Raw genomic sequence first — 26,438 nt, forward strand, 5'->3', positions numbered from 1 at the left:
CTTGAGGAAGTGTCTCTTTCCTCCTAGGTTAGGTGAGGGGTTTGTACTCGGCCACCGGGAATCCTTGTTGATGATCTTTGATCTTCTTAAACTCAAAACAAACAACAGCCACCTCATGTCCTCGTCATTATATGAGTCACCTAGGCCATTTTAATATTGCAATAAAGATAGCCTTAATTGCTTTCATTTGATCCCCAGCCTCCTGCCTGATTTAACTCTTATGGTTTTGACTACCTGTGACTTCTGATGATGAAGGAAATCCCATAGTACAATGAGAACCAGAGCATCTCTTGCTGAAGGGCAGCCACTGAGCTGATTATAGCCCAGCAGAGTGTTTTTGCTTGCCAGAACCCTGAACTGAAAACGCTCATATAGAGCTGGAGCACTAAAGTGGAGCCTTTATGTGCTCTGGAGTCATCACAACCCACCCCTCATTTGACTAATGCCTACCTGCCTGACCTTTGAAAACAAGGCAGTTGAAACCCATTCATTAAGGGTTTAAAAGTCCCTAGTGTACTTCTACATTCTAAGATTCAGGAAAAGCTTCTTAAGACTAAGGGCATTATATTCTCCAATACCTGTAGTATCATCTTAAAGAATGCTTGCTAGGGGCAAGTTTCCATGGTAACAGTTTTGAAACAGTCAGATGGCATCAACAAGTTAAACAAGAAGTCTTCTGGCTCACAGGCGCGTCCTATAAGTGTAGGACCCAGCCATGACAAGCTCAATAGAGGCCTGAGTCTCAGTAGTTTACCCTCAAGCAATATCTGGTTCCGATAAAGACCACAAATTGAGACTACCCAGGCACCACCCAGGAACAGAACATCCAAAGGAAATTCCTAACGTTCCAACCGTTGTAGAAAGGATCACCTGCCAGCACACACCCATTGCTTTGCACCAGGACACCCCTAGACAAATATCAGCCAATGAGGGGTCCTAAACCTTAGAAATCCCTCACCCCCACTTTGGATACTATAAAAACCCAACTCTAACTGAGCTCCAGGCTCTCCGACCACTCCAATATGTTGGACACATGGAGAGACAAGTTTGCAAACTTGTGTAAGAATAAAGGCCCTTTGCTTTTACATACAGGATTCGGTCTCCTAGTTGGTTTTGGAGGGACTCCATGATCTGGGCATAACATAAGTACAGCTCCTTAGAAGGAAGCCTAGGGAAGTCTGTGACAGAGTCCAGGATGCTGCCTCTGGAGGTTCAAAGACAGGCCAGGTTTTGAGACCTGTTGGTTTTACAATGGAAGGTTTGTTTGTATCAGTTTTTCATTAAGTAGTCTATTGGTTTCTTCCTGTCTTTCCCATTAAAGAAAAGAAAGACAGACAGACACCTTTCTGTGCCCAGAAGGTGGTTAGAATCCAGCACTTAGTTTGAAACCTTGGTCTCAAATACTCAGGTCCACCCAGGGAGTCACTTTTGTGAGACTGGCTTTGCCTGGTAGGTTTACTCCCAGCTTTTTCAGTTTCCACCAGGAAAGGTTCCAAGAGGAAGTCACAAGATTCCTCACCTGTCTTTTCTATTGCTTTGTTTGTTTTCTAATATCCAAAGTGTACTTGACTCAGAGGGTTCCTGACTTGGGCCTGAGGAGTCCCTTTAACTTTGGACGTCTGTATCCTGCTGTTTAAACTTTAAGGCGACACCTAACTACATTAGAGCCCTCCACCAGCAGGCTGAGGCGAACTTTAAAGAAAAACCAGGTCATGCCGCATGTTTTTGGTGAGCACAGGAATCAACAAAGAGACGTTACATAACTTCTATTTATGTCCTCCTTGCTCACTATCTGCAGGCAGGCAAGAGTCGCAGAGCTGGGATTTAATGAGCTCGCTGGGTTTGCTCACCTTCCTGAGCTGGTAGGAACCAGCTTGTTCTCAAAATGCGTCAGGAAAGAATCAGGCTGTGGGTGGGCGGCCAGGGGTAGGTGGACTGCATTGTTGCCATGGTGTTTTTTAATTCCCCGTCTCTCACAGATCCTGCTCTCCCCTTCCCTGACTCCCCAACCCCCTTCCTTTTCTTTCTTTTTAGTCCATAAGCTTCCTTGTTTCTCACACCCACTCATGATTTCTTGGAGCTGTCTCAGGAAACAGGAATATTTTCCCTGCCTTCCCCAAACACCCCCATTGTGTAGCTCCAGGGCCTCAGAAGAGTTTTTCCTAAGGTGTTCTTTTCCCACCCTCCCTTGTCTATTTTCCCGGGATCTTTTCATAACCACTCCCTCCATTGCAGGGGCTTATCCTCCCCGGCGGCTCGAAAGGGGCTGGCGGGCTGCTGCTAGATTGCTCCGGAACCAGGTGGATTCCGTGGCTTCTAGTGAAGCAGTTTGCCCCCAGGAGAGAGGTTGTTTGTGTTCCCTACATCCTGGTCTGTGCTCTTGCCCTCAGCTGAGTGACATCTGTCTCCTCTGGCCATATTATGAAATAGAATCCCACATATTATAAAAGAGATTCATAGGAAAACAAGAGAGTAAGTTTGTCCCATAATAATGGTTCTCAGATAATTTGGTTGACTCTTATTACCTGAAAGTTAACAGGTTGAAATTAACCCATATTAAAAAAAAAAAGTAAGGGATTAGGGAAGTAGCTAAGTGGGACAGTGTGTACTTGGCTGGGTTTGATCTCCATGTTCTGTCTCTCTCTGTCTCTCTATCTTTCTCTCTCTCTCTCTCTCTCTCTCTCTCTCTCTCTCTCACACACACACACACACACACACACACACACACACGAACACATGGTGACTTTTCTCTGATATACAGCAAAGAAGATATATCAGGCTGAGAACCTTGATATATAGGGCAGCTGGGGAATGAATGCTCCCTGCACTTTGGCTTTTGAGGGAAGCCACCCAGATTTCTGTGCTGACTTTGTGTTGATCCCTACACACTCACCAGAGCGGAAGCTTTTCCTAAGTACAGAAGAAAACGTTGGCATGAAAACTCCAAAGAAAAGAATAAATCAGGCTTAAGTTGTTTTTTTTTTAAGTAAAAATTTAAAAAGTTAGACCCACTCCTGCCTTGCTTACAAGTTGTGCAATCCTTAATAGAGGTAGCCTGTTTGAATAATCAAAGGCAGGCTGACTTCCCTTCGTTAACTTGAGCTGCAGACATCTGCATAAAACATCCCAGATTCCAGACTGAGTAGGTAATTTTTTTTTTTTTCCCTCTGAGTAACCGAAGGGACTTTCCCTTTGGAAACCTTCCAGCAGAATTAACTTGATGGTTGAGACATTTCTCTCTTTCCCTGGTGCTGAGTCTGGAAGGCAGGGCCTTGTGCATACTCGGCAGGTGTCCTACCACTGAGCTCCTGCTGGGAGAGAGCCAGCAGCTTGATCCCTGGTGTGGGGCTCTTCAGGCGCCTCGCACCCAAGCCTGGAGCCCTCCACTCTGAGAACCTTCTTGTTCGCAGCAGTCCTGTGCCTGGTGCAGCAGCTCTCCTAGCCACTTTGGAACCTACCGAGCGAGCGAGCACTTACATTTTCAGGGGTCCACTAAGATCCCCTCTGAAAGTGGCTCTCTGTCCTGTCTTATCAGTCTCCCATACCTGGGCTTTGAGCCTGCTTCATCAGTGTGGCTCAGACGCTCAAGGCTGTGGTCCTGTCGATTGTATGAATTCCTCACTTCATTGTTCCAAGAACCCAAGACTTAAAAAAAAAAAAAAGGGATGCTGCCATTGAAGGATTGAAGGGGCATGTGCTGCAGTCGCCCTCAGCAGCCAGCGTTTGAGAAACGTGTTTTTATTAATGTCCTTGTAACATGAGCCCACAGACTGTTCAGCCCCAAGTTTGTAGTTGTCAGGCCCGGGGAGGGAGCCAGCTTCTAAGGCGGAAGGCCCACAAAGAATTGTCCTTCCTGCTCCCAACTTAATGATGCTGGCAGCTGTGTCTCGGAGGCTGGGTTGGTTAACTGTTTGCTGGGTGGATTAAAGATCCCCAACCAGGCTGAACCTATCCCAGAGTTAGAAGCAAGAAACCGCGAAGTGCCAGCAGCACAGCAGTAGCCTGTGTTTGCTGGGTGGATTAAAGATCCCCAACCAGGCTGAACCTATCCCAGAGTTAGAAGCAAGAAACCACGAAGTGCCAGCAGCACAGCAGTAGCCTGCAGCTGGCCCTCCTGGAGTGTGCCGCTTTCCCCACTTGGCAGAACTTTGAGCCTTCACATACCCGGAATTAAACCTCAGCTGCTAGATACAAGCAGCTTAAGGGTTTTGTTATTCATTCATTAATACAGTAAATATTGAGTACTAAACAAAATGCTTGTGTGGGTCGGGGACAGGGACAGTGTCGGTTGTTACCTTACTAGTATCCCATTCCGTGGGTGAGTTGGCTAGAAAACCAGCAAGCATCCAGTGTATAACACAACTGGGAAAGCAAGACAAGGAAGCAGCTGTGGAGGAGACATTGCTCCTGAGACCTCACAGGTGGAATGGGGCGAGAACAATTCTGGCCCAGGGCTGGGTGTGTCGGAGCTGCCGCGTAGGCCAGGATGGCAGGAGAGCCATGCGGGGCAGGCAGCAGCATGAGGTGACTGTTCAGCTATGGTAACATGCCTGTCATCAGGTGGGAGGCTGGATTAGGTGATCTCCACGCTCCCTGCCAGTCCCTACTCAGTGCTTCTAAAGGGCACCAAGTTGGCTCAGGTCAGTGACCTGCTTGGATACATACTGCTGCTGCCAGGGCTGGAATATGTTGAGCTAACGAAGATGAACATCATGTAATTTCAACCTGCCCACCTCCGTCCATTTGGCCATCTGTACATGTCACTGTCAGATGCTTTTCTGGTCATGGAGACATTGCCTGAAGGGCCAGCATAGTGACGTGGGCCTGTTGGGCCAAGAGGTGTGATAGCCTCAGGAGTATATCTGAGAGTGAGTTGAGTTGGACAGGTGGTCCAGGGAAGACTACAGGTGACAGCCGGTTCTCCATCAACTGCTCAGTTTTTGTCTTTGGCATGAGGGGGTATATTTTATTTATTTAATTTTTTTTTCTTTTTTAGATTTTATGGTCTAGTGAATTTGTCACAATCGAGTGTGTTGAGAGTAGGGAAGGGTGGAAGGGGGTAGTATTGAATCTCGCCAGGTCTCTGGTACCACAGGAACTGTCACGTGTATTTCCTATTTACTCCTCCTAATAGGCGCCTGAAACCTTCTTAGTCTTCCTCTTTCCTCCTGAAGATGAGGAAATTACAGCCAGATTTCAACAACTGACCTGTCCAAACCCATCTAGTTCCCAGATCTTCCCCATGCACAGGTATTGATATAGGATGTTAAGCACTTTCTCAGTCCTGGGGCTATGCACAGACACAGAAAATGTGTGAGCCAAGTAATAGTCTAGGTCCTGCTATACATTTCAAGGCAAGGTCCCTGGGAACTTCGAAGCCGTGAGTCAGGAAACGCTGGTCTAGGTTAACAAAAGGTCCCTTCAGGTACACAGAACAGGTATATGACCACAAGAGTCTGTTCAAAAGGTTGACTTCTTCAGGCCTCTTTTGTAATGTCTTAAATCACCACACCCATCCATGTGGGAAAGACTAGCTAGCCATGACCAGGGCCTCAACCATGGGCTCTCCTCTGTCCAGGGTAAAGGTGCCCCTCGGTAGCTGATGAGGAGTGCATTGCTTTATATTGAGCTGCACTTAGATGAATGATGGTGGTGTCTTTTCATCCTGCCTACCTACATCCCTTCACCGTCTACCTGTTTCACTGTGGAACATCGTGGCTCCAGGATGATGCCTGATGAAGAAGCTCGTTGCAGAATGGTCTTGAGGAGTTGGGAGATGGAACGCTCATTTATTTGTATGAGAAATTTAATGTCCTAGCGTGTGTTTTTTCTTTCCTTTTGCTTTCTTCTTCCTGTCTTTGGTAGGATGTCACTATGTAGGTTAGGGCCTCCATCTCTCAAGAGCTAGGATTTATAGACCTGTGCCAACACACTTAATCCAGAATACATTCCTTATTTTTTTCCCAAGCACTTCTCACATATTTCTTTTGTGATGTCATGATGCAAGCTGGAGGTCTGAGGGGGAGACCTCCATGCACACCCCACTTAAGATTCCACAGGGAATCTGTGGGCAAGCCAAGACAGGACCTGAGAGTTTCACATAAACAGCCCGAAGTGACTCTTTGAATCATTGACCCAGAAAGTGCTTTAAGGCAGTCCCAAAGTCATATCCCAGGTTGTTGGCCATTTTCTTCTTCTCTGTTTGAAAAGATGTGTATGGGTTGAGACAGTGACCTTAAATCCTTTGAACAGAAGTCGTCCCTGGATCTAGTTGGGATTTATAGTAATTAATAAAAGGCACTATTATTGTTTTTAAAACAAGGCTCATACCCACTCAGACACAAACCAAAATACTTTTGTGCACTTGTGGGAGATTAGCAGAGACCCCATCATAGTTCCCTTCACTGCACCATGGAGTTCTCGATGGTTCTGCTTCATTGTTCTTATAGATTGCGTCTATTTTACCTTCCATTGGTCATCTTTGTTTTTTTCCCCGAGAGATTTTAAGCTTCCTCTTCATGTCCTTGGCCGGAAATCACACCAGTGTGTCCCAACAAAGATACTGACTTTTGGAAATCATAGCAAGTTTTGGTAGTTAAATAGGGAGAAAAAGATAGCTCTGAGCCCTAGGGTTCTCCAAAGCAATGGTGTTGTCTCTCAAATCCTTCTGAGTGGCTCTTAGGTCTTACAGGAGAGTGATTGCTGCTGACATACCTGTATAGTCAGCTGCTTTGAAAGACATTTCATTTCACTTATTTATTTATTTATTTTTATACACAAGTTCTCACTATGTAGCCTAGGCTGATCTCTAATTTAGAGGTATTTTTTTTCCTGCCTCAGTCTCCCGAGTGCTGGAATTGCAAGACTGCAGTGTGCTACCGTGCCTGCCTGGCCTAATTTTTTAAAAGTATACTTTGTTGGCTGAGATGTTGTTGATGAATATGTATGAAACTATTCCTATTCTGATCTGCATGGTGATCTGCATGCTATGCTACAGAGATGGGGCAGAATCTCCCAGCAAGTACTAACTCCTGTGGGCACTGAGAGACGAATAAAGGAGAGAGCAGTGCAGCCTCCTGCTTCAGAAAAAGCATGCATCTCAGAACAGGCTGGACTTAACTGCTGGTTAAAAGATAAATTATTTTACTTTGAAGAGCATCATTAAAGGTCTGTGTTGGCCTTGACCCTGAAGACCAGGAACCTAGTGAATCCAAGTGACAGTTTCCTTGTCTTTACCCCTTCTCTCAAGCATCAGAAGTCGGTGTTGGGCCTAAACATGTCCTCTGTCCGTTCTTGGTTGGCAGAGTAATTGAAAATTGGTGTACCTCTTTAAGCCATCAGAGGCGACTCTGCAGTTCAGAAAAATGACGTCGAGACATTGATGATTTTTCGTACACCCTTGGTTTTCTTTGTTGCTTCCTCCCTTCCCATGTGGAAGTTTAGTTTATGTCTTAGCTCATTCAAGCCTGAAATAGCCTCAGAAAACTTGGTAAAGTCAGAGCTTCAGGTGTTTATTTGAAACCCATCAAACCTTGAAAAAAAAAACTTGACTTTTCTTTGTTTTGAGACAGGCCTTAGCTATCCAAGACTCTATGTAGACAAGGCCGTCCTAGAGCCCATAGATCTTTACCTACCTCTGGCTCCTGAGTGTCGGGATTAAGGGCATTACCACCATACCCAGCTTAAAATTTATTTGACTGTTTGTGTTGAGTTTTAATAACTTTTTCAAAGGGAAGTTGTCCCTTTTTATATATCCATCTTGGAACTACTGACATTTACAAGACTTAAGGGGCTAGAGAGATGGCTTAGTGGTTAAGCATACTGTTCTTGAAGAGGACCCAAGTTTAGTTCCCAGCACCCGTGTTAAGTACCTCACAACCACCCATAACTCCAGCTCTCAGGGGTCCAACTTTCCATTTTTTCAGATAAGGAATCCTCAAGACACAAATGAGGTTGTTGAACTACCTAAGACCACGGGATTGGCTAGTGAGGAGCCAAGGCCAAAATGTTAATTTCTGAGTTCCAGTTCTACAGGACTATGTGCCTAATTGAGTGTAATATTTGATGTTAGAAAGGGATTATTTGGGAGTGAGAGTTAACAAATGTACTAAGCATCCTTGTTACCTGTGGAGGTACCAGCCTTGGTACCTTTCACAGTGATTCTTTCCCATGATAGTAGTCAATGTTTACGCCTCTGACAGAGTTGGAGGATAGTGGTGGGATGGCTTATTAAAAGCTGCAAGGTATCCGGACTATGACAGACTCTTGTTCCGCAGAGATAAGTTTAACAAAGCAGTGGTTGAAGGCAAGAGTATCAGAAGCATGCCAGGCTAAGTGTGGGGGCACCAAGCACTAGCTGTATGACTTGGCAGATTATATAACTTCTTGAAAGCTCTGGGTTTTTTTGTTTTGTTTTGTTTTTTTGTTTTTTTTGTTTTGTTTTGTTTTTTGTTTTGTTTTGTTTTGTTTTTGTCTGTAGAGCTAATAATGACACCTACCTATGGGATAGCTGAGGATGCATGGAGATAGTGTATATCACATGCTTGGGCAATGCCTGGCAAACTGGCATCCTTCCTTTGCTGTTGACTACTGTATAATTTACAGAGGCCCCAGGAAGTGGTAAAATCTCAGTTAATCACAGGTGACTAGCCACTGTCATTACCTTGTTCCATTGGGGAAGGCAGAAATTCAGTAAAGATGCCCCTCTAGTCCCAGAGCTAATGTCAAAAAGAGTCAAGCGAAGAGTAAAGGTAGACTCTTCATCAGCTCTCTGACACACCGTGGTTGGCTCACCACTCAGCCACATTTTTCAAATTCTCGGACTCAGCCCAAGGACTCAACTCATTCTGCAGCAGATTAGTGAGTCTTGCCGAGTGTACAATGTCACAGCTATATCAGTCAGGGTCACGTCTTGTGAAGCAATCAAATAGGGAGGAAAAAACTCACTTTCTGGGTTTTCTCAGGGTCTAGTTTGAGTGTTTCTAGAAAGTGACACCACAGGGTGAAAAATGTCTTTCTTTGGAGAACGATCGAAGTCCTACCACCATCCTGACCCAGGGCTGCTCCTACAGGGAGACTTTCTGGATCACAGGCGTCTCCACTTCCTGCATTCACCTATCCCACAAAGAGGCTCCTCCAAACTGAAGATCCCAGTGCCTAAGCAGATACAATCAGAGAGCTCACTTTCCAGTGAGCACTGTGATAGTGGGAAAGCCTGCCTTTCGCCTGAGTTCTGAGCTCTGTAGCCTCCTTTCTGACAAGGAAGACCTCTGCCTCCCGTTCACTTACTTTCCTGGCTATGTGTCAAGTCTATAGGAAAGGCCTCTGTCTCCTGTGATGATCTTTTCCAGACCTCGGGCCCACGGTTTAACTAGGGATATCACCTCTTCTACTTAATTCTACCATATCTCAGATATCTTCCTGCTTTCTGCAGGGTGCCTCCACTCTCTGCTGGACCCTCACCTCAGGGCACCTCTTGTTATATAATAAGCCCAGCTGCATGTCTTTGTAAGAGCTCAGGTGGAGGTAGCAGGTGGCCAACAGGCTAATTAAGCAACAGTTTATTTTTCAAGATGGACCAGAATAGCAGGTAACTGTAGTATTCTTTTGATTTGGGACCTGCCTCCTTCAGTTCCTTGGCACCTGTCACACTCAGCCCAAGATGGGAAAACTGTCCCCAAGACAATGATCACAGAATAGGAGCGCCAGCTAGGCCTCTGTAACCACAAGCTTTTGTGGTCCTGAAGAACTGAACTGAGCAACGTCTTAGTTTGGTTTCTGTCACTGTGATAAGTGCCATGACCAGGAGTGACTTGGGGGAGGAAAGGGCTTATTTCATCTTACACTCTCAAGTCACAGTCCATCACCGAGGGAAGTCAGGACAGGAACCTGGTGGCAGAAGGCAAAGCAGAAACCATGGAGGAATGTTCCTTACTGGCTCGCTCTGTTTGCTTTCTTATACACCCCACTACCAACTTCCCAGGGGTGGCACCACCCACTATGAGATAGGCCTTCCCACATCAGTAAGGAGACAGAGGTCTCCTTGTGACCTTTATGAAATGCTGTTCCTGTGTGAGCCTCCATTTCCTCATTTGTATAATGTGAATAGCTAAGTGAGTATTTTGTAAATGTGAGTTAGTTCCAAGAGGGAGTTTGGGTGGTTCTGATACCATCTCAAAGGGATCCTTTATGCCCGCCTCTCTTATCTAAGGTGTCTTCTCATGAGATAGTATTTGGGGAGGAGAGAGAATAGGAGTCATGCTGGGAAAGACACTGGGTCCTGCCAGTTTCTCCCAGCTCCAGCTGTAACAGCCTGTGATCTCTAGTCTAGTTCCCTTTGTTTTGAACCTTGGCTAATAATGGCTGTCCTCATCCCCACCCCCACCCCACCCCACTGCCTGGAGATGGCTGGGGCCAGCAGCCACTTCCTTACCCTACTCCTGACCCCACTTCCTTCCCTTGAGCATGTCACGTGCAAACCTACCATACCTCCTGTCTCTGCTTGGCAGAGAGTGTCTGCCCCTGAACAAGCCCTGTTTCCTTTGCTTTTTCAGCCTCCGCTCATGTCTGCCCACCAAGGCTATCTTCCTGTTGGGCAAGAGGTAGAGTTTAATGTGGCTCTGCCACAAGCCTCTGACCTCCCCTGACCCTAGTGCACTTGTGTGCAAAGTGCTGCGTTTCTGAACGATCTTATCTCTCTTGGCGATCTCCTCAGTTGCTGATGAGACAGCATCTATGAAGAGGGTTTTGGCATCCAGTGTGACTTGGAGATAACAGAAGGGTGAGGACGGGTCAGTGAGGGGCAGACAGATGCCGTTCCCTTGGGTAACCAGGGATGTTCTGAAAGTGGCCCCATCTGTATATCTTACTGAAGTTCCCTAGCATTCTGGAACCAAAACAGCCTTGTCTCTTCAGTGTGGTGCAATTTTTACCCACAATAATATGTACAGATTTGAAGAGTGGGACTTGATTAGATGTTTTAAAAATGTTTTTACACTTATTGTATGGCTACAATAACAGATGACCACAAACCTAGAGGCTTTGGGTTATAAAATTCATTATCTTACAAGTTCAGCATGAATTTTTCTAGATCACAATCCAGGTGCCTACAAGGCCATGTTCCCAGATAGAGGCTCCAACAACACTCCTCTTGCTGGCTGTTTGCAGCCTCTACAAAGTGATTACACTTCTCAACTAGGCTCCCAGCCTCCTCCTTTAAACCCAGCAGCGAGAACTGACTCCTCATACCGTCGCTCTCCCCCATGTTTTCTAATGTTGAAGGATCCCTTCTTGTCTTGTGATGACAGCGGCCCCTGTGGTGACCCAAGGTTTCTCCTTGTTGAAGGTTGGATGACCAGCAGTCATTCTGTCTGCCACATTCATTTCTAGTGTAAGGTACAGTACACACGGATAGGATACAAGGATGCAGATATGGATGTCTTCAAGAAGTCCCTTGTTTGCTACAACATCTGTGCATCTGCCGCTGTCATCAAGATGGATCTTTCGCACCAAAGCGTTACCTTAGTCCCTTCATAGTACTTCCCATCACTGCCCACAGAGACAACTGCCATTTTCATTTCTGCTGCCATGTAGTGCTTCGTGCCCTGGGCTAGATTTGTATCAAAGTGTTCCCTGACACGTGTCAGGTGGTATGGAGGGAAAGATTCAGAAAAAGGAAAATCTCTGTCTGACAACTCTTGGCCTCAGGGAAGAGGCAATTCACTGAAATAGGTTTAGGGAAGAAAGTGGACATGAGACAAGGTAGGGCTGAGACTTTGCGGGCTGTGTATCTGTTTGCGCTGGTGCTCTGACCCACATGGTGTGACAAACCATAGCTAGTCTCCCTTCTTAGCACCATGGACAGGTTACCTGTGAGGAGGTCTCTTAATGTCTGGGTCTCCCCAGGGGAAGGCAAGTGAATGGCGCTAGCTGGCTCTGCCAGGTTGTCCCAGAGCCTGAGTGGCTCCATATATGTCCTCTCCACATGGTACACCTCGCTGCGTTGTACTTTTTCACTCTCTGCATCTTACAGAAGATGCCACCACTTCCTTTGAGAGATCGGAAGTCTTCTTCCAACTGTCTGTGTCGCTTGGTCTTTCTGAGAGCCCAGGCCTGTGCTCCATTCTACCCTAAACCACTCCACCTGGCTGTCCTGGTGAGGTCACACTCTTCCTAACTGTGACAGGGTCTGGAGCATGCTAAACATGCGTTGCCATTTAGGGTCCTGAGAATTAACACTCAGCAGGTCCTTGGTTAAGATGCTGAGCAAAAGGTTTCCTGGCACCTGGGGAAGAAGGCAGTGGACTTGACTTCCTGTGAGGGTGGCTCTAATCCTCCATGTGGGACTTCAGGGCCACCATACTGTTACTATACTCATTTTGCAGATAAGGGAAGCAAGACATCAGAGACTGTTATTTCTGGGCAGTGGATATCAAGCCAGGCAGTGGCCTGGGCTATGCACTCTTTGTGTGGTGGCATCCCCTTCACCTGGCAGGACTGTATGAGGGACCTGGGATTGAGACCCACACCATGCATTGCCTGCTCCGTGACAAGCTTCCCTGAGGCACTGACTGCACCTCTCCTGTTGTGAAAATGCACAGCTGAAACAGTGTGTGTGGGGGGGGGGGGGCGGGTATGCACTCTCCCATCTTCTGCAGTAACTCTTTCTTGTTCTCTTCACAAAGCTGCCTCAGGTCCTTGAGGAGCTGACCAAGGATTGGTATAAATAATGCAGAATAAACAGAGTGGCCAGTTGCAGACATACAGAGAAGCCTTTGCCCTTCTCTCATTTCAGGAGAGCTTCCCTTACCCTGGAGGTGTCGGCTGACATCAGCTGGGTTATCCCCCCCTGGATGCTGAGCCCTGCGGTTTGCAGCAGACTGGCTAGCTGTGTGCACCTCTCACTCTTGGGGGAGACCGGTGACAGGCTTCGTTTACTTACTTACTTCGTTACTTACTTGAAGTACTTTGATTTTTTTTTTTTTTGAATGACCAGATTGTCCCCAAATAATTTTAAAGTTGCCCCATGCCAGTATGGCAACTGCATGAATTCTGCTGAGGGCCTGCCTTCAAGTGAGTCCCAGCAGGTCTGCCTTGAGCAGCCTTTCCTGTGACCCTGAGTGTGGACGGTGTTGTGTGGCCTGTGTCCATGGGAAGGCCAGTCCCAGGAATTAGGCAGCTGTGGTTTGGTTCTGCGTTCTCTCATGGCTCATTTTAATTGTGGAGGTGTTGGCTCTAACTGGGGGGAACCATTAGAACTTGGTTTCGGATATTTAAGCAGTTTTCCAGAATTTATTTATTGGATGGCATTTATTTTTGTCACGTTTGCGGAATTTAAGAAGGATCCCATTGAGGGGGGCTAGACTAAAGAAGAAACAGAACATTAGGTTCTTGTCATTCTTCTGTCAAATGACGGTAGTGTGCCTACTCTATGCTGAGCCTCATCCAGGGGCTGTGGAGGTGACTGTCAGTCACCGATCTAGGACACCTGCTTTCGTAGAGCATACACTTGTGCACAGACCAGTGAGCAGGCGAACAGCAAATACGATAGTGAACTTTCAGAGCATCCAGTTCCGGTGAGAAAAGAACTGGGCATTTGCAAAGAAGTAGTTGATTTGGCCTTTGTTTTGGGATGCCTTCATTAAGAAACTTCAGTGGCGAGACCAAAAGATGAGGAGGGCCTAGCTATGGAAAGATCCAGGAGTGGAACCGAGCGTCTGTCACAGAGCTGTCTTCCAGGAGACCCTTGGATCTCTTTCTCGGGACAAAAGGATAAGTCTTGAAGTGATCCTTGGGGTGGCTGCTGAATTACTGTTTCTTTTCCTCGCCAAGCTGCCAGTGTCATGGTAGGTGGGATCCAGTGCCTGTGTGTTCACTCCTGCATCTCATGTACTTGACACACAGTCCAGCTCATGACAGGTTCACAGTAAAGGTGGGTGACTGCGTGAAATGAGAGGAAACCAGAAAGGAATTCAAAGGCAGTCAAGGGCAGTGGAGGGCACACTGGATGTTAACGTAGTTGAAGCTGTAGGGTCTTAGAGGATCCAATGAATACACAGTCAAGGAGGTAGGCATGGAGCTAGACACTCGGGGTGATTGGAAGGGAAAAGTCAGAATCAGAGAGTATTCGAGGGAGAGGCAGCTCCTGTGCTGTGTACAAGAATGAACCAGAAATCAAGAACAATGAGCAAGAAGAAAGGACAGAAGCCAGAAAGTACATGAGTGAACAGACAGATGTTGGTCACTGTGGTTTGTCAGTAGCCAGGAGAGCCAGAGTAACTGCCTGGTAGCCAATGGGTCCATAGCTCTGGGGGATGGTTTGCTGAGTTGGGAATTGGGAGACAGAGGAGTTAGGGGGCTTTGGGGCTGAAAGGAAGGGTATAGTGCTTTCCAGTATTGGAAGCCTGGGTCTCCAGTGTGGGAACTCCATCGTGCCGGAACCTGGTATGAAACTGACAGAATGAGCCCCTAAGAGCAGGAAATACATTGTCTAGAGCTTTGTCTCATTCCTTCGGAAAGGAACGTATTGTATTTTTATGTAAATAATTCACAACAGTGTGGTTCTTGCAAGGGGGTGAAAAACTAACACTCATAAATGAAGTAGAGACACCATATTGTGTTTTCACATCAACAATATACACTATTGCTTGCAATGGGGCCAAAAACAAATGCACATCCAAGAGGCAAGCTACCTGGTAATTCTGAACACCGTCTAACTACTCCTTCCTATCCTGCGAGGCCTTATTTGACACTCACCTTTTTCTTGAAGAATTTGAGGCTGCTCCCACCCACTGTCACCCCCATCTAAGTTCCCATCATGTGATCAAATGGCTTCCTGACTTTCACCTCTCAGTCTGGCCTGTGGACTCCAGGTCATCCTGACCTAGGAATAGGCCCTATGGAGCAGACGGCGTGTATTTCCATTCATTGTCTATAGGGATGTGCACAGGAGTATAGGGAAGACCTTGGACAAGTGACCTCTGTGCAGTAATCACTAAAACCATCTTCCATTTTCATTGTTTCTGGAGTTGCCGTGTGTGTTGTGCAGAAGTGAGAGGTGTGGGTCTTCACTGGTTGAATTGAGGCCTAGGGGCGCTGCTCCAAGTTCAGCGCATTTTGGAGGGTTCCATGCTGAAAAGCTCAGGCATGAGACCCCAGAGGATGAATGTATGCAGTGGTATTTAGTCCATAATCGGGTCTTCATCATTTGGAAGGCCTGTGGCTGCCTAGGGTCTCCATTTAATTTGCGGGTCTTCAATGAGTCTTTCTCAAGGGCCTGGCACAGTGTTGAGAATCTACCGGTTCTTGTTTTTTTTTTTTTTTTTTTTTTTTTCCATGGCAGCACTCCTTTTTCTGCCGGTTGACGGAAGACAAGAAATCAGAGAAGTTCTTCAAGGTCTTTTATGACCGAATGAAGGTGGCCCAGCAGGAAATCAAGGCAACAGTGACTGTGAACACCAGCGACTTGGGGAACAAAAAGAAAGATGATGAAGTGGACAGAGATGCCCCATCCCGGAAGAAAGGTAAGAATGCCCTTGGTTCCGTTGGACTGGAGCCTGCAGAGGAGCCCTGTATTATGTTATACTGCATGCTTTTCGTGACTTCCAGATTCCAAGATACATCCTTACCAGGGCGTTTAGAAAGAAGCCACCACTGTGGTTATGATGCCTTCCTTCTAAGTGACTAGAACAAAGCCCTAACACCTGGGAAGGTCTTCATGCTTACCTCATAAATATTCATCTGTATGCACAGTTTTAATTAGTATGGGTTGTATTAGCTACTTTTCTTCTTTCTGTGGCAAGTACCTAGCCAAACCAGCCTAAGGCAGAAAGGGCTTATTCCAGACCATGGTTTGGGGTTCTAGTCCTTCATGATGGAAAAGTATTGCAGCGGGAGCGTGCGGCAGCAGGTCACATTGCACCCACAGTCAGAAAGCAGAGTGTGAGGAATGCCAGACCTGAGCATTTCTCACTTTCGTTCAATCCTCAGCACCAGCCGAGGAAATGGTGCCGCTCACATTCAGGGCTGTTCTTCATATATCAGTTAACCTAATCTAGAAACTCCCTCACAGACAGGCTCAAAGGTGTGTTCCCATGGCAACTCTGAATCCTCTCAAGTCCGCAATCACAATTAAGATCCATGAATATATTTTTTTTTTTACTGTGCTTTTCTGCTTATTGTTAGAGATAGTTGAGGAAAATACATCTATGTCAGGTGACATCTCTTTATTTTCCAAACTGTAGACTTTTCCCCTATAATCTCCCTGGAAAAAATGTTCAGGAGGAGAGGGTCGACAACCACAAGCTTAGGAGTCAAACAGCTTTGAGCAAATTAATTGACCACTCTGAGCTTCACCTCTCAAGGCCAGTACTAGAGTTGTCAGTCAAGCGACAGTTGACATTTGGAGAATGTTCCTTGCAGAGGCTATAGGATGTCGAGCAATGTTTGTGACCCTGTTAGATCCATTAGCACACCTGTACTCCCAATCAAAAATGTCTCCAGGCATTTCCAGTTAGCGGCTGCTTAGTGCTAAGGATGAAAAAAAAGATAAAAGGAAGGGAGGAAGTAAAGATCACCCTATTTGAGAACCACTAGTCTCAAAGGGAAATAAAGAGGAAAAGAAAGAAAAAAAAGAACCATAAACCTACCAAGTTCTGCTGAGTACTGAGTATGACCCAGGCATGCGTAGTCAGCTTTCTGTTTCTGCAACTGATGCCTTAGGCATGTAGACCTAGGCCTAGAAAACATCTATCTGAGTAACGGAGGTCTCAGTCTGGTGGCTTTGTTCCTACCTTGGAGTAGCACATAAACCACCAGAACACACAGCAGAGGGTAAAAGTATTCACCTCATGACAGAAAATCAGAAGAAACCAGAAAAGACAAGAAAGTCGCACAATCCCCTTCAGGGACACACCTCTCCTTCTAGCCTGTGACTTCACACCAAGCCCTACCACCTAAAAGTTCTATCAGTTCCCATACCGCTGAGGACTGGGCCTAGGCCTTTAACATGTGGGCCTTTGAAAGCCATTCCTAAATCCAGACTGTAGCCAGGCATTGTTCAAAGTTCTTTGCCTATCTGTGTCAGTTCACGGAAAGCTCAAGTTAACCCTGTACTTAGATAAAAGGGTTATCTCTGTTTTACAGATAAGGAAACTGAGGCACAGATCCAGTAAGCCAGCGTCAGAGCCCATGCAGTCTCTGCTCTCGTCTGAGATGCCACAGTTGCCTCACAGACCAGATAAGATAATACACACAGAGTACTTATGCATGCTATCTTGGCACTTGGCAAGGGCTCAGTCAGTTGTCCGTCGAGTAACATTAATTGGTGTTATGATTAGTATTACATCAGTTCTCTTGGGAGCCTTCTAGAAGACACCGATGTACTTAGATTTTATGGAGGAAGAAGCAGAGGCTCAGAGCCGTAGGTTATGAGGTTGACAGAGCCTGTATTAAAGCTGTTGCTCGGTAGAACAACACAAACCTAAATGACATGTTGAAAGCACTACCAAGTTAGCAGGGCTGGGCTCCATGTTCATCCTGTCTAGAGATTGAGAGGAAATGGTGGCTTCCTGGATTGTTTTTTGCCAATCTTACAAATCCCTAGCAAATGCAGGAACCTGTCCTCTGGAGTATAGAAAATAGAACTTCTGAGAATGTAGCAGTATTGACGTCACAAGTTTGCCTTTCAGCCAAAGAACCCACAACACAGATAACAGAAGAGGTCCGGGATCAGCTCCTGGAAGCATCTGCTGCCACCAGGAAAGCCTTCACCACCTTCCGGAGGGAGGCTGACCCAGATGACCATTACCAGTCTGGGGAGGGCACCCAGGCTACAACTGACAAAAGCAAGGATGACCTAGAGATGAGCGCGGTCATCACTATCATGCAGCCCATCCTGCGCTTCCTGCAGCTCCTGTGCGAAAACCACAACCGAGATTTGCAGGTGAGAGCCTGAGCTGTGGCCCCGAGACCTTCAAGAGAACCCAGAGATCTGCAAGAGGGGTCCTGTCTAGGGTACCCAAATACCTACAGGGGCAAAGCCAGATTGTGGGGTCACTGAGGCCTACAGGAGAGGGTTCTGGGTTGTGGAATCTGACACCTAGAGGTGAGAACCTGGGATTAGGTGACCCTTAGATTTGTAAATGACTGACAAATCACACCTCTCCTTCTAGCCTGTGACTTCACACCAAGCCCTACCACCTAAAAGTTCTATCAGTTCCCATACCGCTGAGGACTGGGCCTAGGCCTTTAACATGTGGGCCTTTGAAAGCCCAGGAAGTCCCAACATTTGTAAGTGAGGTCTATGGAGACCGCAACACCTGTAGTAGGGAGTGGGGGTATTTGGACCATGGTATCCCACTTCTTCTCATGGCTCAGCTCTGTCACGTAGACCACCATGCCTGAATTGAAGATCCAGCATTACTGATGTTCTGGGTGACTAATAATGAAAATATGGATAGGTGATCTGTCCCTTCCTATCTTCACCAGTGACACCACAAGGTCAGACACAACAGCCTCATTCATTAGGGGTGCTGACTCCATATGTAGTTAGTGTGCATAGGTACCTACATGTGTATGTCTTATAGCCTACTACTCTTTGCCACCAATGCCAGTAGATGTTCAGATAGTAACTGGATAGATGAATAGACAATTAAGTGTAATTATGAAGCATATACATTTATAAAAACAAGTACATAGATCTAACTGAATATAGTTGTGTGCTGCACAATGACACTATAGTGTTTGGCAGATCATATATACATCAGTATATACTACATGTTCTAGAAGTTTACTAAGCTGGACTTTCAGTCTGGAACTATAGTTTATGATATTAACCAGACCTAAGACAGAGACAAAGTGTTATCTCCCTTGCAGTTTTCTTGTAACAAAGACTGTTTAGAAAGGGCGGAGTGTGTGCTCCAGAGATCTGCCTCTTTGTTCCCAATCTCTACCCAGGAAAAGCATGCTGGAGTATGTGGTCCTTGGTGTACTGCCTGGCTTTCCTGTCAACTCTTGAACCTGGGGCACCCACCACTCCTTGCTTGAGTAGTGTTAGGATGGAAAGGAAAAGTGTATCTGCACAGCTCTTAGATGGGATGTCTCTTCCTAAGCCAAACAAGTCTGCATTGATAGTTCTATGTGCTTAAATGGTGATGATATGAGAGGGTTTGATACAGGCCAAATCTAGCCAGAGGAAGGCACCACCTTTAAAAGTTTACATTGCTGACTTTATCCACCAAGTGACTGTGGATAAAATGGACCATTTGTTATTGACCCCCGGCCAACCTCCATCATAAAGAAGGGACATTGTTGAAGAGCAATACAGAACAATGAAATGAACCAGAAGTTGTTAAGATTAAGACCTCTGATGGTTTTTATTTTTCATCTAATTGGTCTGAAGATCCTGAACTCTGAAAAGTATCTAGGTTCTAGGGCCATCAACTGGTTAAACGGGAACCAGACCTAAAAATGAAGGAACTCCCCATAAAACCTGCCATTGGCCGTGCTGACCTACTAAATGTCAAAGTGTACACGTCAGTCAATGGTTCACTTCAGGTGTTGACATTCTGGGCTTGACCTTGTCACCATCTGGTGTTGGATTCTGGCTGATCCTTTGGTTGCTCCTTGCTCAAGCATTACTGCTTCAGGCTTAGACACCTTAGACCCAGATCTGCTAGCTGAGACTTGGTTCAAGTAGAACAAAACATTACTTCCCAGAGCTCCAGGGTCTGGTTGTTATCTCATTGGCTGTTATCCCTGTGTCTCATGATGATGTCAGGTGTCCCTCTCCCTTCTAAGCTGCCTCATTGGTCATGGGGGAGATCAACTAAGGGAAGAGTGAGTGATCTGTAGGAACTTAGGGCCAGGCAGCTCAGTTGTAGCACCTTTGTGACTGGGGTTGGGGCGGGGGTCCCGCTGTGCTGCTAAGCATAGGGATCCGTGCTCTGTGCTGTTCTTCCATTTGGTGTCACTGGGTCACCACCAACTTCAGGCTTCACAGAGGAAATAAGTGGCAGCAGTTCATGTGCATGTATGGTCGTATGTCACTTACACTGGAGGTCATGTGTTCAGCAACCAGCACTAGTGGTGACTGGACGTCACTCATCCCGCAGATGTCTAGAACAGGAGCCGCTCGTGCCAACTGGAGATTGCAGTACCATGTGCTAAGTGCTGTAAGGGTCTTCACAGCTAAGATTTGCCAAGTTCTCAGCTCAACAATCCAGGATACCTTGTATAGAATCCAGCCTGCATGTCATGGACTTACTCCGTCTTCCCTCTTCCTGTCTCCTTCCTTCTCCCTGATGCCAGTGTTCCTTGGGTGGGAGAATGGAGCCAGGCTTTAATTGCAAATTCACCATTTTTTACTGGAAGTCTTCAGAATTATACTTTATCTTTTCATATAACTCTCCTTCCACCTTATTCCCTAAGGATCCCTGGGGGAAAGTAGCTTTTAATGAAGTCCTTATACTGCTCTGGGGGAAAATTTTGTGTGTGTGTGTGTGTCTGTGTGTCTGTGTCTGTGCACGCATGCGCGTACACAGTACATATTCACATATTTTTAAAAGACCTAGCAACTTACCATCTGAAGGTACATAATGGTTTTCCAACTAGGTGATTCTAGACACCTTTTTTCTTAACCTTAGAATCCTTTGTTTGAAGATATCTTGTGTAGAAATGGACTAAGCCTAGCAGAACAGATCAAAACTGCCCTGTGGAGAGGGGAAACTGGAATGTCCCCGAGCCTTCCTTCTCCAGCCCTCATCTTGTAGGAGCCTGAGAGGGCACAGGGGTCATTTCTGGGACCCTTGGTGTCTGCAGGGCCCTGTGGTGTTCCTGGATCCCTGCTTTGACTGGGTCTGGGGGAAGTGAGATTCATCTTTTAAAAACTCCTGTGATGTGTGTGGAAGTGGTGTAATGAAACTCATCTGAATGTGGTCATTTAAAAATCAATTTTAAAAACAAAAAGCAGTAAAAAGAAAGAAGCATGGTTTCCCCACAGATCGTGGGAACCTGCTCCACTGGCATTGTATTTGTGAGAAACCAGGTCTCAAAATGACATTAAGTAGGATGTACCTACTAAGAATGCCACCTGTTGGCAAAACCCCTGGGCAGATGATGGTGGGGCACTGGCAGTTTTTCTTACGGCTGCCAGGCAGGAGTGGTCTGCTCCTCTGTGCAAGGAAATAGAGATCTGCTCAGAGGGAGGAAGCCCCAGCCTTCTAAGGCAGCGGTCTCTGGGCTTGTGCCAGCTTCTTGTCACATTTATAACCTTGACTTCTTTCCTGTTGGTAGACGTTCAGTGGAGAGAAAGCTACTGAATTTGGCCCTGCCAAATGGGCCATTGCCGCCTTGAGCAAGGCCTGCTTAGTCAGAAACCTGACGAAGGACTGCCCTTTCACCAGTTTGTGTGGTTTCGAGTGTTTGCTGAGCCACAGCCGGAGCTTCCCCTTCCCCAGGTTAAAGGCCAAAGGCTACATGAGCACTGGCCCAAAACCTTTCCCTTCCTCACCATCCTCATCCACCCTTTGCGCTCCCGAAAAGACAGAGCTTCTTCATGCTGACAGGACAGAGTGGTGTGTGCTCAAGGTGGATTAACAAAGCATCCCTGGGCCTCTCAGTGAAAAGTATGTGTCTGGTTTTGTAAAAGACAGAGGAAATAGATCTGAGTTAGGAAAGAGCTGTGTGAGCTGCCTGCAACTGTGAGCCGTGGCTGTGGCTCTCGGTGGAGCCCGCGCAGCCCACCTGGTTCCTAGAGAACAGAAAGGCATCCTTCTAGGCTCCCATCCCATAAGATGGGGGGTGCCTCAGAGCAGGCAGGACTTCCGGGACAAAGTGACTTTATACTGTATCCTGAAGGAAGAGGAGTCAGAAGGGAGGCCCGGGGAGTGAGTCAGAAAGAGGGAATACTGAATGGGAGCCTCCGAGGCAAGAAAGGGGAGACCTTAGAGAATCAGGAGTTAATTGCTGCTGCCAGAGAACACTGTGGTAGGAGCAGTAACGTCATACAGCAGAGAGGAGCATCCAGTGTTGTCACCAGAATGGGCCTCAGAGGGGATGCTGTGAGTTTGTATCTTAAGCATCTGTATCCTTTTGATGTCTGTACTGAGGAACCTTTATCCTGCCAGACCTTAAGATATGCAGCACCTTCCTTCAGTCACCACAGCAAGGGAGAAGCCGGGTATAACCCGCTGCTGGCTTCCTATAGCCTTCTGAAAGAGCTACTTACCTCAGGAAAGCCCACAGTAATCTGTCCTTCTTCTGTGTCCCACCAGAACTGGAACCGTGTTATTGAATGAAAGGACTGGGGTTAAATGTGGGGGAGGGTGATGAGTTAGCGGTCTGTCTACTTACCAACTTTTAATCTGTGCTTCCATGGGGCTTCTGCTGCTCAAATCATACATGAAAAAATCCTCGTCCTAAGTTTTCTGATGGCAGTAAGTATTTAAATAAAGAGTTGTATAGCTTCTATCCACAGAGAGCTGTTCCCCTCCTTACTTTGTTTAGGAACATTTGGCATACATTTGAATATATATTATACAGTAATCTACATGATTATAAATCTGCTTTTTTTTTTTTTTGCTAACCTACAGCATGACCTAGAGATCTTTCCATGTTGGTATGCCAGTACCTGCTCAAAGTTTCTAATTTATAATATGAAATCTTATAGGTATGCTGTATTTTTTAGCTGCTCCCCGGTTGGTGGGCATTTAGGTCACTTCCATTTCTCCATTGTTGTAAAGAGTGTTCCCATGAATGTCCAGTGCTTACTTTGTAGAGTGAAGTGGAATTGCCACATCAAGGCTTATGTCCACTTTGCCTTTCTATCAGTTTACTTCCAAGTTTCTAGTGTAGGTATTGCCCTCTCTCTAACTCTGAGATATAAGAATATTGTAGTTTATTTGTGTCTCACTACAGAGTCTCAGACAAGTGCCCCTTCGTCAAAATCTCTAGCTTTACAAAGTTACTCAGGTGTTGCTTTCCATATCTTGTTGAGGAAGGATCTTACTGTATATCTCTTGGAGAATACATAGTTAGGTACATATACATGAGCACACGCACATGTATACGCACACACACTCACTCACACCCCTTATTTAGTAGCGGAAATGGTCAAGCAAGTTAACCCAGGTTTTCTTCATGACATCTGCCTAGAGCCAAACTCTGTGTGTGTGTGTGTGTGTGTGTGTGTGTGTGTGTGTGTGTAGAGGAGGTAAGGCGATTGTTTTCAATGCCAGTGATGGAACCAGGGGCCTCATGCATGCTAGGCACGCTCTCTGCCTCTGAGCTAAGAGCCCTGACACCAGCCTCTACCATCTCATTTTGTGGTGCACTCTACTTAGTACTAGCCTTGTGTGTTCAGCACACCGTCCACTCTATCACCTTTAAATATAACCACAACCCACTAACCACCCAGTGAGAAGGTGATAGGCAAGGGTAAAGGAAGAAATAAAAAGAAGGGTAGGGAGATGGCTCAGTTGGTAAAGTGCTTGTCTTGCAACTATGAAGACCAGAGTTCAGATCTGGTCTTGATGTAAAAAGCTAGGCATAGCAGTGCGTGCCTATAATTCCAGCACACAAAAGTCCCTGGTGCTCACTGGGCAGCCAGCCTGGCTAAATAGGTGAATTCCAGATTGTGAAGAGCTCTGCCTCAGTAGAGAGTGGTCAAGGAAGATCCCCAACATTGACCACTGGCCGTCATCCATACATGAACACCCTCACCACACCTGCATATATACCCAAATTAACTTTGCTAAAAGAGTAAATGGAAATAGGAGAATTCATACCAAAAGAACCTGAAGTGAATTTCCAAGAAAATGCCTCCTTCTCTGAATCTCATGCAGACATATTGTGGAAAAGTCCCAGGGTTGAAGCCATAGACCAAGGCCACAGGTTGACCATCCCCGGGACACGCAGAGTCTTCTGTTCCATATTGGACCTGTCTTCCTAGCAGCTGATCAGTCCAGGACACCAGCCTATTAGAGACAATCAAAGTTGCAGGATGGTGACCTTTGCCCTCTTCTCTTTGCTTTTGTTCTTACATGCCCCATTGTAGAATTTCCTTCGTTGCCAAAACAATAAGACCAACTACAATTTGGTGTGTGAGACTCTGCAGTTTCTGGACTGTATCTGCGGGAGCACAACTGGAGGCCTTGGTCTTCTCGGACTGTACATCAACGAGAAGAACGTAGCCCTTATCAACCAAACCCTGGAGAGCCTGACTGAATACTGCCAAGGGCCTTGCCACGAGAACCAGGTAACTCTGTTCATGTTTTGGTATGCGAGCAAGACATATTTATTACTTGGAAACGTTAACAGAAACCCATTCAGAAGCCACGTAACAACTACCCGTCAATCTCAGGGTGCTCATAAGACAAGCAGCCTTTCTCCAGTAGTGGGGAAGTTCCCATGGTGCCTTCTCATAATCCAGAAGTTTACCCAGTGAATGAGTGGGTGAATATGTCTTGGCTTGGCTCAGTGTAATTTGATTTGGTCTAACTATCCAATCATAACTTGGATATTTAGGGGTAAATAATAAAGTGGGAATTAAATTAGCCCCTGAGAAAAGTGACCTATTCTAAATTCTAGAAAAGATCAAAAAGTGATTCCTTGAAACCTAGCTAGAGAGAAAACACTTGCTTCCTGTGAAATAAATCGAAAGCAAGAAGAGAACATTTGAAGCTGAGATATAACATCATGGACTTCTGGGAAAGGAAAAGCCCAGCTAGTCTTGAGTGACCTCCCAAGAAGTGTAATTCTGGAGTGGAGCCCAATGTTTTTCTTTTTTCTTAAGTAGAAGCATTGCTCATTCATGGCTGCTGGAAGATTCTATGAGTTTGCACTGCAGGACAACAACGACTGTGGTTTTTAACTTCAGATGGTAGTTCCGTCCTGGCTTGAAATGGTTAGTTCTAACCAACCCTAAGGCCAGGGAAAGTATTAAGCGCGGAGTTAGTTGAGGAAGGCAGGACATTTGCTCCAAGGAAGCAGTTTAAATTAAGCAACTCACCGTCTGTGGAAACCCTAGTCTTAGTGGGAGGACATTTTATGAGATCTACTTCCTTCTCCTGGTTCCCCGATGAAGGAAGCAGAATAGCTCTGGTTATGAGAAAGAACAAAGAAATGCAAGGGTTCTGGAACTATGGATGTAAGACCTCAAGTTCACTTTCCTGCTACACCAAGGTCAATTGAAAGGAACAGGCCAAGGTAGTTTGCTCTGCAGTCAAGGATCCAACTTGGGGAAGGCTGATCCATTTTGATACCGTGTGAACTGAGGCAGAAGCTTGCTGTCCAAGCTTAAGCCTTAAGCAGAAGTACCAAATTCACAAGATGAGTGACAGAGAGAGAACGGAACACAGTTCTAAAGGGGAAAGGGGCTCAGATCCTGGTATCAGTCACACACCATATTTTCCTATAAGAACAAAGCCGATTGCACGGCACTATTTGGATCAGACTCAGCCAATTTATCAGTTAGGGTGTATGGGGACTTTCCTACTGTTTACTGTTAATTCTGAAACTAGAGATCTTCATCTGTCTTTTATTTTTACCACTTTCTCACGGAAAATTGCACTCTCCCCAAATGACATTATGGGAGTGGTAAGCATTGTGTTGAAATAGCAGTTTAGCCTGTTGCCCTTTGACGTCTGATTTATGGCCAGCATTTGTGTTAATGCTCCTCTCTCTCTCTCTGTGTGTGTGTGTGTGTGTCTGTTTACACAGAACTGCATCGCCACCCATGAATCCAATGGCATCGATATCATCACAGCTCTCATCCTCAATGACATCAACCCACTGGGAAAGAAACGGATGGACCTTGTTTTAGAACTGAAGGCAAGTAGAGACTGAGAGCTAGAGGCGGCAACCTTTGGGAAAAGTCCATTAATGCTTTGCCTGGCATGTGACCCGGTATTGCGAAACTAAATACCAAAGACAGTTCTGTTTAACTCAACGAATGACCCACATTGCACATTCTGACCTAAAATGCAGAACTTTGCTCTTTCCAAAGAAGGGCCTTGAGAGGGTACCAGCTTTTTAATTAGGTCACCTGGAATGAAGAGTTGTCACCAGAACTGAGAAATTCAAAAAGTACCCAAGAATGAAAAGCCTGAAATCGGAAATCCAGTGGGGGTTGGGAGGGAGAAGAGAAACACCCGTCCTCTGGTTTCTGAGCTTGCTGCTTTTGGGGAAGGGCCAGTGAAGCATGTACAACTTGGCCCTTCCATTGTCACCAGAATTTTTACTTAGTCAGGTGACAGCTTTTTCTGTTCAGTCACTGATCTGGAAGAAGGATGACTGATGATGTTGGCTTAAAATAAGAATGTACCCGACAGTCCTCTAATACCTTCTTTCGTTGTTATGAATGGGAACCTGGAGCTGCCCCCCTACCGCAGCCCTAGCATGTCATGCCTTGTAAAGATAGTTTTATGGAGTTAAATGGTGAC

The 26,438-nt window shown here is 46.1% G+C and overlaps 1 protein-coding gene across 12 annotated transcripts in view; it reads left to right on the forward strand.

Moving 5' to 3' along the window:
• Positions 1-26,438, forward strand: part of Itpr1 (inositol 1,4,5-trisphosphate receptor type 1) — a 339,707-nt gene that overhangs the window by 246,133 nt on the left and 67,136 nt on the right. For all 12 annotated transcript variants that reach the window (XM_041641645.1, XM_041641653.1, XM_041641709.1 and 9 more), the window contains 4 exons: positions 15,341-15,521; positions 17,688-17,941; positions 24,053-24,253; positions 25,717-25,827. In XM_041641645.1, coding sequence (XP_041497579.1) covers positions 15,341-15,521; positions 17,688-17,941; positions 24,053-24,253; positions 25,717-25,827 — 747 coding nt within the window. The remainder of the gene's footprint in view (positions 1-15,340; positions 15,522-17,687; positions 17,942-24,052; positions 24,254-25,716; positions 25,828-26,438) is intronic.

The sequence above is a fragment of the Microtus oregoni genome, unplaced genomic scaffold (genome assembly GCF_018167655.1).
Source record: "Microtus oregoni isolate MIOR12 unplaced genomic scaffold, Mior012 000002F_ref0000024, whole genome shotgun sequence".
Lineage (NCBI taxonomy): Eukaryota > Metazoa > Chordata > Mammalia > Rodentia > Cricetidae > Microtus > Microtus oregoni.